Source organism: Equus asinus, chromosome 2 (assembly GCF_041296235.1).
Source record: "Equus asinus isolate D_3611 breed Donkey chromosome 2, EquAss-T2T_v2, whole genome shotgun sequence".
Lineage (NCBI taxonomy): Eukaryota > Metazoa > Chordata > Mammalia > Perissodactyla > Equidae > Equus > Equus asinus.
The window spans coordinates 145248042-145261590 of NC_091791.1; the positions used below are offsets into that span (position 1 = coordinate 145248042).

A 13549-nucleotide genomic window follows, 5' to 3' on the forward strand; every position below is an offset into this window, starting at 1 on the left:
ATTACATCCCTGGGAGCAGACATCATCACCCCTGCTCTACAGGTGAGGAAACTGAGGAGAGTGACTTGTTCAGGTGATCATGCCCATAAATAGTCTCTGGGAACTGAGATTTGAATCCAGCTCTGAGACTCCAAAGCCTTTCTTCTTTGTCATTTAATTTTCTTACTTTCAGCTACACAGTCCTATTCAAACATGTCTGTTCCCTCCAATTAACATTGCATATTTCTATTTCTGCACCTTTTATTCAGCCTGGAATATCCTTCTCCATGCTCCTTTATCTGCCTGATTTCTGTTTCTTCTTCATGATCCCACTCAGGTTTTACTTTGAGACCGCCTCAGCTCCTGGTAAATGATTGCTCTTCAGAATTCTTTATTTTATGAATTTAGAACTTACTGAGTACTATCTACCCCCTAAAGTTGTAGTAGGAATAAAATACAGTAAGTATGAGTCTATAAAAGTTATAAACAAATATAATTGGCGATTTCTGTTATGGCATTTTTATATTAATCTCATAGGCTCTGTAGTGATGGAACAGAGAAGTCAGATTGACCTGAAAGGATCTGATAGCCATGTGACAGGCTTCTCAGCAGGAATTGAATGACCTCAGCCTGTATGTCTAAGGAACGCTTATTTCCATTTCCTGAATAGTCTCTCTGCCTCTCTAAAGCACAGCTTTCACGAGAGTGCCAGCATACTCTTTCATAGTAAATATTTACACTTCAAAAATAATATTAAATATTGTCATTTTGAACTCACTGTCTGGTATCAACTTTAGAGTTTAAATCTTTTTTTTTGGGATAGATCAAAAGCAGAAACCTTAGAGAGACAGAGCAGACAGCTTGATTTTCACGAATGATAATAGTGTAGAAAAACTTAGCACTTCTCTAACGAGAGAGGGATTAGAGTCTCAAGAGGAGCCACATCTTTAAGTCACCACAGTAAAAACAGAGCTTTGAAAGATAGCATATAACACTAGCAATATTTTATCTTTTTAGTTAGGGATCAAATAAGGGAGACACAATTTAGATTGACTTTTTGCGAAAAAGTAAAACTCTAGATTTTGTTTCATAAGAACATGTTCACTTATAAGCTAAAAATTAGGCCTAGATGCTTGTACTTTAACTACAGTATATGGCAACACCCAGTGGGTGGTTATCAGAGAGTCAACATCAACATGAGTGGATATTCTAAATTGTGTTCCGCATGAGTCAGGTCTGAGGCTGGTGTTACTTAGTTTCCTCATTAATGACCTGGATGTGAATGGAAAGTGTGCTCAGTAAGTTTGCAGAGGACAAGTTGATGGCCTTGGGAGGTATGAATAGTATTCAATATGACCATGAAAAACTAGAGAGATTACTTTTTTTAAAGGGTAAAGTTAAGAAGGACAATCTATAAAGTAATACACCTGGTAGAAAATGAAAACATAATAGACATGAAATGAAGAAAAGCCGCACAGACCAAATAGATACAGATACTAAGTAGATATACTGAGGGCCACAGAAGGAACATAGACTAAGAGGTCACACCTCTGGTTTTCATCAACCCAGAGTGGGTATTCTGTCCTTGAATAATTTTTTCCTTGGGTTTCAGGTGCCTCTACATAGTTTAATTCCCATCGCCTTCTTCCCATGCAACCTAGTTTTCTCCTAACTAATATGTCAGAGTCAATTCAGGCGTCACCTGCTTTAGAAAACATTTCTTGACATCCCCTCCTCTCATCTCCCACTAATTCCATACCCTTCCTCCATGCTTTCATCGCATCCTGGATAAACCTCTTTTCTAGCAATTACTCCACTGTATTTTAACTGTATACTCATCAGTCTCTCTCAATAGCTATAACCCTAGAGTCTTTTGTCTTCATAAAGTGCTTGGCACATTGTGGCTGCTCATTACGCATTGAATGAATGAAGGAAGCAGTATTTTAAGGTGGGGGTTTTTAGGTCACATTATAGCCTCTGGAACGACCACTGACTGAAACAGGTCAGAAGAGCTCACCTCTGTTTCGAGACAGCCACTACCCAGGCTATTTAGGACACTGTGGAGGCCCTTAAGAGGACTGGCCAAGCCAGAATCATAAATCTTTGGTCCATGCCTCCTTAGGATGCTCCAGATTGATCAGTCTTTGACAAAGAGTGGAGAATATCTGTTCCTTAACTTGGTTTTATCAGCCCCTTGAAGTGATATCTACATCCCAAAAGAAGAACGAATGTTCTTGTGATGTAAGGACAAGAGCATTCAAAGGATTATGAATAATGGCTGATCAGCCAATCAAAATTTCAAAGAATAATAAGTTATTTACATGTATGCAACAATCTAAAGCCCACAGCGCAAATGAGTAGAAGAGGGTAGACTCCGATATTCGCCTTGAAACCATAACATTTTTATCCCTGATGTTTTTGTCTGTTTTCTCCTCATCTCTGTCATACTCTTCTTATTTTTCCCTTTGTAGGTCTTTATTATGTATTATCCTTCTCCCTTCTGTGTCTCTACTTGGCCCCCTCCGTCTACCTGTTTCTGCTCTTGTCCTGTCTTTTTGACATTTCTTTCTATGGCCACATAGAACTGAAAAACATTTTAAAGACTTTCTTATTTTATAAAGATTTTTATTTTCTGTTCTTAATTTAAAAGCAGGTGAATGGATTATTTTACATTTTTTTCTTTGTAGCCCTTTATTGATTTTAGCCTTCTCAGATTCAGGGGTCCTCCAGAGAAGAAATGTTGCTCATTTCAAATATAGCCATTCAAGACCGTTTGAGTATCTGTACGCCTGTCCTGTTCCAATAGTATTTGGTCCCAAGAGTTTTACCCTGGCCTAGAGTGCAGGCTCTGGCCAATGTAACATCTGAAAAATCAACTCCAGAGTTGGACTTTTAGCTTATAGCACTTTAGAATTTGAGAGAGACGTTGGATGCTATTTAATCTTAAAGATGAGGAAACTGTGACGCAGAGAGGTCGTGCAGTTGCTCAAAGCCGTGAAGCCAGAAGTGACAGATGTAGCACTAGAATCTGGATTCAGAGAAGTTTATGTAATGGAAGAATGGTACTTATTTATATATTGGAATGCCCTGCTTGGCTTGGGAAAAAAGGCAAGCCCCTCTGCAAAAAGTCAGTGAAATATAAGAAATAATAAAGTCCCTTAAAAACATTTAAAAACTGTTGGTCATATGGATCCAGGATCCTAAATCCAGGAAAAGAAAAGGTCTCTGGCTTGCACTTGTCATCAGTGTGTATATGTGTATATTTGTACAAATCTCTGGGATTCATTTGAACAATCCTTGATCTTACTGCTTTTAATATTTTTCTTCTTCCTCATATTATAGGACAGGGCTATTGGTATGAATTTTTATATTTTTTGATACAACATTTTGTCATTAAGAGTGAAGTAGCTTTTCAAAGGCAGTGTAGTTTAGGATAGCAATTCTCATTAATATTTTCTTTTCATCAGATTAGTGGAAGCCTCCTCATCTTGTTTGCTTTTGGAAGGAGTTCTAGGAGAATTTTGTCACGTTAGCTCTCACACAGGGTGTAGTGATAGAGCTGATCATGCAGGAACTAGGAAGAGATCATTTTTCTAATCATATTGTAGAAAGGAATCCAAAGACTGCTGATACTGTCCCTTTGACTAATGCATCAAAAGAGATAAATTCTGAGGACATTTTAAATGACTAAAAGAAAGGACATTGGCACCACAATGACAACTGTTTTATTAGAGTGATTTATTTTGAAATCAGCCATGAATGAACAGAGGCAATGAGAGTATCCAGTTTAGTCTAGAAATTCAAATAAAAAAGAAATGACATGGTGAGTAAAAAGTGGGGATTATATGCAAGCTTGTACTGTGTGAATTAAACATTCCTTCGTGTGTCGTCTAGGTCCTCCTGATTTTCCCCACAATGTAGAAATCAGAGTGTCAGGAACAGGCTGCTCTGTGGCCCTGGTAGTGTGATGTGAATGGACTTAATCAGGCCTGAATTGGGTACTCCCATTGTATTTTTCAAAGTCTGTAAACTAAGGGAGTGACCCTCATTTCTCAAAGAAAAAGAACCCTTTCCTTAGAAAAGTCCTAAATTTCTACTTTGGAAATTTATTACCAACTACTGTTGATTTCACCACTTCGGTGTCTCTTAAACCCATCTGCTTCTCTCAGTCACGACCACCACAACCTTTGTTCAGACTGTGATAGTTTTTCATCTGGACCCCTTGCCACCCATACTCCACGTTGCTGCCAGAGTGATTTTACTAATTGGATTGTGTTATTTTCTGTTTAAAACCCTGCAGTGGTACTCCATGACCTTTAGGTAAACTTCAAATGCTTCAACATCTCATGTAAGACCTTTATGATCCAGTTCTTGCTAACCTCTGCAACCTTATCTGTCATTACTCCATGTTCCAACCAAACTGAATTATTTGCTCTTTCCTAACTTCTCATGTATCTGAGCCTTCATTTATGTTTTCTCTCTGGAATGTTCCCTTCCTAACTTTCTCATCTCTTGCTTGCTTTTCCCTACTCATCTTTCTTGACCTTGCTCAGGTATCATCTTCAGGAAGCCTTCCCTGATCACCTCTTCCTCCTCTCATTGCCTCCTCATGTGTATTATAATCTTGAATTACTAGTCTGTCTTGCATTGAGGACATAGATCATGGCTTATTTAGCTTATATCCCTAGTATTTAGCACAATGTATGGCATGTAGTAGGTATTTGATAAATATTTGTTGGATAAGTAAATCTCTTTTAAAAGATAAAAAGATCATATTCTTTAGTGAAGTAACCTCTCCGTCTTGTGGCCTTATAGTATAGTTCCACTAAAAACCTTTCAAGTCATCTCGTCTCTTTGTAAATTAAGGGCACAAATGATACTGTCTTTATGTAGTTGTTCAATTATTTTGACGAATTAAAGCTGACTGCTGGTTTCATATCAGGAAGTGGAAGTTTCCTGTTTCTGTCCTAGTAGGAATTATAGCCAAAGTAGAGAGATTTATTCTTAGGCTAGGTTACTCACTGAAGTTCTATTTACTTACAATCAATACTCATTTCTTGAGCATTTGTGATGTGTCAGAATCTGGACTAAGTGCTGGATGTTAAAGATAAAGATGACATAGGTCCATATCCTCAAAGAAATGATAGTCTTGTGAGCAAGCTCATCACTTAGAGTTTTTGAGTCATTGTGTGAATGAATTAAAGATGTAATAGTAGATAGTCTTGGAGTTCTGACATATTTGAACAAATCAGCCGACAAATGAACCATTTCTCCTCTGGTATTGAGGATACTTTAGTACAAGATGGAGTTTGTAGGAGCCACTACTTTATGGACTCTTAGCTCATAGACAGTTTGTAATTTTAATTAAATAGGATTTTCTTCTAAATTCCTTTGCTGTGGCTCCTTTCTCTTTTGAGGTGGTTGACAACAGTTCTGTAATATGCCAAAATAATTCTCTAGGAGTAAAATAATATGGTTGAGATATGTACACAAAAAGTCAGAGACCTTCTGTTACACATTCATCCTTAGATGTGATGCTCTCTAATTTAATGCTTGATATCTTCTTCTCCCTCTCTGTTGATTGTTAGTTTAAGTAGTTATTTTTATTAGGAAATGCCATTCTTATGTTCCTTCCCACATTGTTGCATGTATGAACCAGCAGAAACTCACCCTGCCTCACTGAGGAGAACACAGAGAGAATAATGTTAATCACATTGAGAAGTGGGCAGCACTGTCAGTTACTCTTCTTTGTTTTACAGAGATGAACGAAATCAGTCCATCATTGTAAGTGGAGAATCTGGGGCAGGAAAAACAGTCTCAGCTAAGTATGCCATGCGGTACTTTGCAACTGTAAGTGGTTCTGCCAGTGAAGCCAATGTTGAGGAAAAGGTCTTGGCCTCCAACCCAATCATGGAGGTAAGACAGCAGCAGCCTTGGCCTTGTTAACTATTTTCTCTTGTTAAGAGTAGTGCTCAAAAAAGTGATTGATACAGCACATGTCAGAAAGTCTGGGATCTCCCAGCCACTAAAAGTAGGAAAATACTTTTCCACATGTTAGTGAGAGATCTAGGAAAAGTAAAAATTTAGTAAGGTAGACATTTTTGTAAAGTCTAGCTATGGAGGAATCTACTTTATTCCATAATCCTGCATTTTTAATCCACCATTGAATTGTTGCCTCTAAACAGCTGGCAGTGATACTTCATTTTTTAAAGTGTCTTTCCTCCTAGTTGATTGATTCATAGCTATTGCTCCTGGTACTAGATCTATCAGTTACTCGTTTCCTTCCAATCCCGAGATCTTATTTGAGCTCTTTGCAAAACGCAGCCTTCACTATGCTCAGGCATGAATGAGTTTCATTATTCCTTTGTCCATTTTCTGTACTTAGTCCAACTTGTTTAGGTATAAGTTTTTACTTTTTTCCAGATTTGAACTATAAACTTAAATCATGATCTTGTAAACATTTTTCTTATTTCTGTCAAGCACATCACAGAGCTTTAGGTTAGAAAAAGTAATTCAATAACTAAATTCTTGAGAAAGAAAGAACTATGAAAAGATTTCCTTTCAGAAGTGAAATATATATAGAAGGTAGAAATGCTTATGCCAAAGAAAGCAGACCTATTTGTGTGAGAATTTGAGTATTTTACGATTTGTAACTAGAGAATTATGTGTCTATCAATATGATTTTAGTTTTTGTAAGTAGTCCCTTTAAATGGAGAAAAATAAGTCTCATTAAATGGAGAGAAATTAGTTTGGACATGCAGAAACAAACCTTATTAAAAATTCAAATCAGCTTTTTTTTTTATTCCTGTTTTTTTCCTTTGTCAAACCTTATTTGTCACCCAAACACAGATGGAGTTTAAAACTGGCCTGGTGCACCTGTGGTACAAGTGATTTTTGCAATAATTGGTCCAGAGGTAACTGTGCCTGGTTTGCAGTGCTGTGTGTGACACTTCAGAGCAGAATGCCGTCACCCCCACAGCCCTACAGTGCCTGCAGGGCTGCCCCTAGAGCAGCAGGGCTTCTGTTCTTGGGATCGAGAGAGCAGGATATGCTGGGGAAGTTCAGAGGCCTCCTGGGCTGGGTGCACTATAGAAAGAGAACTGGGAAAGTTTTCTGAAAAAGCATGGACAGGAGGAAACAGATGTTTGTGCCAAAAGAGAGTAGTAAAGATTTTGAGCAAATATTAAAGTTCTGAAAGAATTTAAGTTGCACATATATTGGTGGGTGCCACTAGTGTTAGTACTGGGAAAATATAATCTGTAGAGCCAAATTTTGGTTTTGGATCAGAAAACAACTGGATTTTACTTCCTACCATTATTTTGACTGTTTTTGGTCATGACAACGAATTCTTGGTATTTGGCAATAGTTTAGGCCATTCTTAGTCCCTAATGTTAGAATATCCCAAAGTGTTGATTGTGATGGCATCAGGGAATCTCATCTTTTCTAGGCCTAGACCATATAATAATGTAAGTCTGGAATGAACCTTCTGGAATATGTCAAGTTGAATGAAATATTTTATGACCTTGCTATGTTATCTTTCAAAAAAAAAGCTACATTGATTTTTCTACTACACAAATATGAGTTGTGTTAGTAGGAGTGATATTAAAAATTTGGAATGGCCACATATACTACTTTTTAATATGCAATTATAAGGAATTTACCCTGTTTGCTAGGATGAACAAAAAAAGATAAAGTCATCAGTTATGCTTAGCTACTTCCTTCTATGTTATGGTTTAGTTTCTCTACAGGAATTTGGAGTAAGAAAATTTGATAGAGAACTAATTTTCAACAACTACACATGAAGGCATCTCAATTTGAAAGATTAAAATGGAATATGGGGCTGAAGAATGGTGACAAAGGGTTTACAGTTACAGGAAGAAAACTTAGGTAAAATACTGAATATGTGGCCTAGAAAATTTGTAGCTTTAAATCTGCCTTAAGACTATGTCTCTGTATCAGAGACATTTACTGTGATGTCAAGAAAGGCATGTCCAGGTCTCCAGTGATCTGCTGAAACTCCTCACGGAATAGTGAGCATCCTACACAGTTAGCATCACAGCCCAGGGCCTAAGAGGATTTGCACATTATCCTTTAGAAAGCAAACTTCTCATCCTCAGCAGAGTCTCCTTTTGCAAAATACGGATGATGTACAGAGAAATGATTCTTTTTTGCTCTATTTGGTGACGTTTACTTTTTCTCCTGGAATTTACATCCTACAGTGGGGACGGGGAAGATTCTCGAGACATATTGGGTCTTAATAGTTCTTTTTTATGCTCAAAAATCATAGTTGAAGATTTTCGTCTCCATTTAGTAAAGAAGAGCAACTCACTCAACATTTCACTGACATCAACAGTAAAATCAAGACCACAAACTTCTCCTTTCCTTTAGCAATTTCTTGCTGATTGAAAGGAAAATACTATTAAGGGAGGGTGTTGTAAGTACAGAACTTATAAGGCACAGGAAGCAATTGGGGGAATGGACAAAAGGTACTGTTTGTATATAGAACCTTCTTTCCATATTAGATTCAAGGCTTAGAATCATGCAATTTTACTTTTGAAAAGAATCCTCATCTATCCTAGTCAATTTACACTTGGGGCACTAATGCTCCTCAGAGGATTAAATGATGGCTAGTTAGTAGTAGGACCTGGTCTGGTACCCAGATCTTCAGACTTCTATTTCATTTGCTCCTTCTACCATTCTTTGCTCTATGTTACTCAAAGACAGAGGAGTCTGTTTCAACCCTGGCCTGCTCACGGCTTCTTCTCACAGAGTGTAGTATTGTTTTGGCAGGTTGGCCACTCTGACTCCCACTCTGAATAGGATGGGGAGAGATGACATACGGAAGGTGGGATACGAGTCAGGGAGGGAGGAGAAATGTGGACCACCCTTCTGCAGCTTGCTTAGTTTCTGGTGGGAATGTGCTTAGGACAGTGCCCGGTAAGCACTCAATAACTGCTGCTTCATGAAACCCTTCATCTGCTCTTTGACAGAATGTTGTGTTGAAAGAAAACTGTGCATTTATCATTAATTTCTTTTTCTAAACAAAATAAAGATAATGGGACTATATGGAGACTTTTTGTGCTTTTTGTAATATCAAGAAGGGGAATATCTGAGTAAATGTCTATATTGTTAAATTATCTTAAGCTACATTAGATCACTCTGTTGTTTTGCTAGGAAGATAGCTTTCAAGTCATTCTTACCACTTAAAATGTTAACCCAAAATATAGGAGTGTTCTCATTGCCAAAGCAAAATAGGACAGTGCCTGCCCTGTATTTCAGAGAGTGAAAATAGATTTTCTTTGATTGATCAGACAATCTATTGTGTTAACTTTTATGGCTATGTTGCTACTGTTTTCATCACTTATATTTGTATTGCTTTTTAAACACTCCAGAACTTTTTCACATCTTTCTCTCTGCTGTGGTTTCAATATGTTAATAGTGATAGTCACAAGCTTTGCACAAGTAAAAGATATTAATCTTATATGAAATTATCTCATTAAACGTTTAATATATACATTATGTGAACACTTGCTTTTCTAACTATAGCATGTTTTTTGCTTTGCCTTGCAAGAAAAATTTATAGAAGCATGTTACCTAAATCAGAAAGCAGTACATATGCCATTTTAATTTTTAAGACTATATAAAAAATTTAGCAGAAAGTTACATTCTCTGCATTCTGTAGATGTTTTACAAGTTAGATACAAAATCCAAAGCAAATTTTACTATCTCTGGTTTCTGAAAATGGCTTTAAATTGAGTGGGTAATTATTAGTACTCTGCAAGTAAGTAGTCCAACTGGGCCTTTGTTGTCACAAGATAAGATGATAGAAACTTCTGGCTAAAGAGACCCTGAACACCAGAGCAGCATTTCCCAGAAAAATGTTAATTTGTCATAACCAGCTTATTTACATAAAGCAGACTGTTTTTCAAGCAGTCAAAACCCTGATGTTTAACTAAGAGGGCCTGTAGCTTGGCAGCACTCCGTCCCATCCCTTCTCTTTCTTTGCTGGTATGAATGGGTGTGTTCACATACCACAAATGGTATATGAAAACCTCCCAGCTGCTGGGTTCAGGTTTACTGTATCTGAAAATAATTTGTGTGAGAATAACAAGCAAACAAACTATTAGTATATATTTGTGTGGTTGTGCAGTGGGCAAAGCATACACTTGTGCCTGCAAGGGCAAAATTCTTATGTTCTACTCTATCCTTTCTTTCTCTGAACAGACTCTGTAAATGTCGTGTCATGAATTGCACTTCTAAAATTTTATTTTTTTTCCCTTGCTTCTCAGTCAATTGGAAATGCTAAGACAACCAGGAATGATAATAGCAGCCGTTTTGGGAAGTATATTGAGATTGGTTTTGATAAGAGATATCGAATCATTGGTGCCAATATGAGAACTTACCTTTTAGAGAAATCCAGGGTGGTGTTCCAGGTAAGCCAGGCATGCATACATATATACTTGTGTTAGATTGCCATATAATTCCAGAGCTCATGCTTGCTGGTTTGCATTTTATTTACAGATACTCTTGAGCATATTGTGACAATATTACACAAACAACCCTTGGACTGTCAGAGGCTGAGGAATAACCATTAGACTAACCGTCTTTGGGACTGGGCTCTGGTTTAGGTTTAATGGTTTTGACTTTTTCTTACAGATGCTTTTAGGAAAAGCTTAGTTAAGAAGAGGTGCCATTAGTTTAGTCTTGTCTCTCATATTTCCCAATTGATAGGGAAGACGTTGGTTTATGCCTTCAGTGAGTTACAATTTGAATGAAGTTAAAAAAAAAATAATCCTTGTCCCTTTCCTTCCTTCTCTTCTCTTAGAGTATGATATTGTTTGGATGGAATAATGAGGGTTAAAAAATCTTCACAACCCGGTTACAGACCACTATCAAAGAACACACTCTAGTCTTGCATCTCTGCAACATTTGCATTCACATATATGCCTTTGGTCCTTTTTTTATCTGCAAGTGGGCAATACTGTACATTTACAACACTGGCAGGCATGCATTTACATATTTACAGGATGCTAAGAGAATGTGGACCTATCATTAGAAAACTCCCAGTATAGGGCTCCTGGTGGCCCACTACGTGCTGTCAGATCGGTTTTCTGCAGCCCCTTACCTGGCTGCCCCTGCCTTGAGGTTCAGATACGTCTGGCACTGCCGTGTAGCCCAATCTACAGTTTCCATTGCCTAAGTCTGTTATGGCTTTGAAAGTATCTGGGATATACTGAGACTCATGAGTTTGGGCAGCCTGCAGCTACCCTGGCTTTGGCTTTGGGAGTGTACCTGATCTGTGGCCACTTAAAGTATAATACTTGGTTTGTATAGTAAAGCAGTAGTCACCTTCTCCATTGTTCTCATATACAGATACACACAGAGCAATGTCACTATGTACACATGTATACTTGTATAGTTTTAAGAAAAAACAATGTTTAGTAACCAGAAGAAAGAATGGGGGAACTATATTTAGATATAAGAGAAGATTGACTCTAAACAGTACAAATTTGATTAATGGGCAAACAATTAAAGGTGAAGTGAGTATGGTGACCAGAGGCTAGTAGTGCTTAAAACAAAACATTAAGGCCTAATCCTTATTATCTTGTCTAGAGACACTGAAGTAATTCTAGTTGTTCCCCAACCCCCAGGGCTATATAATATTGAGGATGTTTGCTATGTCAAAATGAGTCAAACAGAGCATGCTTGATATTGTCCTTCATGTGCAAAGATGACCCAAGCATTTCTGCAGACCACTTGCTTTTCTATTGTCTGTGTTCTGGACCACCCGATCTCTCCCCTAATCGTGGTTGTGATCGTTGGTACATTGTTAATTTGTTCACTGTCTACTGTGCCTGTAATAGGTATTCTTCATCAGACAGCAGCTCCTTTGAAGCATCAACCCTGACCTTGGCCTTACTGGTACTATTCTTTAGTCAGCTGAATACAGTGCAGAATTCAATGATACGATAGAGTATAAGGATTCAGTTTTGTATGAATAGTATTATTAAAACTGTCTTTAAAGTACGTACGTGGGAAAAGACTCTCAGGAAATACTAAGGAGTGATCTCAGAATTGTACATGATTTATTTTCTACTTCATAAAATATTTTTATTGATGTTAAAATATATAAGCTAAAATGGTATAGATGAAGTAGTGCGTTTGTGGATTTCTTACAAACAGCCACAGTAGATGGTCCAGACTAAAACTGGCAGAGACGGGATATTCTTTTTTATTCAAAGTATTAGGAAGACCATGAATCTAAGAGGTACTGTGAGAAAATATTGAGTATTGCAAAAAATGGTTTTAGCTTCTCCACAAAGGCAATGATCTCTTTAGGGAATGCCATATATCACTAGTTGATGTTCACTAGTTGAAAAAGGATTACTATCAGTTATTTTATGTTGAATGTGACCAACAGGTACACACTCACACATATGCATATAGCTAATAAGTCATAAGATCTAATAATCATAAACATGTATTAGGAAATTTGGGAAAAGATAATTTATTGTACCAACAGATAATTAAATATTAAAATTTTATTTCATGATTGAATTTTCTGAGTTTTAGATTGAAATGCTGTAATTGAAAAGTCTTCTTATTTCAAAGGCAGAAGAGGAGAGAAACTATCATATCTTCTATCAGCTTTGTGCCTCAGCAAAGTTACCTGAATTTAAAATGCTGCGATTAGGTATGAATATGGCATTAAATTTATTGTGTTGGTATTGTTTTCTGTTAATTTCTGAGTTCATAGGCTTACTTGTTTAAAAGGAGACTATCTCATACTGAAATATTATGGATGAAATGATAAAAGGTCTGCAGCTGGCTTCAAGATAACCCGTGGGATGGAGAAGGTGTGAGTGGCTGTATAAATGAAACAAGATTGGCCTTGAGTTGATACTTGTTTAAATGGGGGATGAGCACATAGAGGCTCATTGTACTAGTCTCTCTACTTTTGTATGTTTGAAATTTGCCTTTATTAAAAGAAAAAAATTTAAAGGAGTTTATGTGATGGAGGCCTGTGAGGTTTCTGATGAGAGGAGTAAAGTGTTTGAAGAAATTAACTTAGCATGTAGATTGGAGTAAAACCCTTAAGAGAGGACTATTCATTTTACCAATTAAGATAAATAAACTATGGGCAGTTTACTCTGTTATTTAATTTTGAGTTTTATATTAAAATATAATTGAAAACACAGGTACCTGAAGTCCAGCCTGTATACACTTAACTGTGCTCTCATTGCCTCTAATTCAGAGTGGGCATAAGGGTAGATGTCAAGATTTTTTCACAGACTGCAAATCCTTTATTTTCCTTAACTGCAGGAGATGCAAATAACTTTCATTACACGATGCAAGGTGGCAGTCCTGAGATTGAAGGAGTGGATGATGCCAAGGAGATGGCAAATACCAGGCAGGCCTGCACTTTGCTAGGTAAGGTAATTTTATTCTTGGGCTCTTATGAGCAATAGCTTTTTTTTTCCCCCCAAATCTAAACTTTTCTATTACGTGAACTAAATTGAATAATCCAAAATGCAAACAAAATATCTTGTATTAGCTTGGGTAGCAACTG

At 37.1% G+C, this 13549-nt stretch overlaps 1 protein-coding gene across 4 annotated transcripts in view; it reads left to right on the forward strand.

Annotated features, from left to right (window-relative positions):
* The window catches only part of MYO5A (myosin VA), a 187291-nt gene that overhangs the window by 79617 nt on the left and 94125 nt on the right, over positions 1-13549 (forward strand). For all 4 annotated transcript variants that reach the window (XM_014850530.3, XM_044764877.2, XM_014850533.3 and 1 more), the window contains exons 5-8: positions 5739-5895; positions 10269-10412; positions 12592-12673; positions 13303-13410. In XM_014850530.3, coding sequence (XP_014706016.3) covers positions 5739-5895; positions 10269-10412; positions 12592-12673; positions 13303-13410 — 491 coding nt within the window. The remainder of the gene's footprint in view (positions 1-5738; positions 5896-10268; positions 10413-12591; positions 12674-13302; positions 13411-13549) is intronic.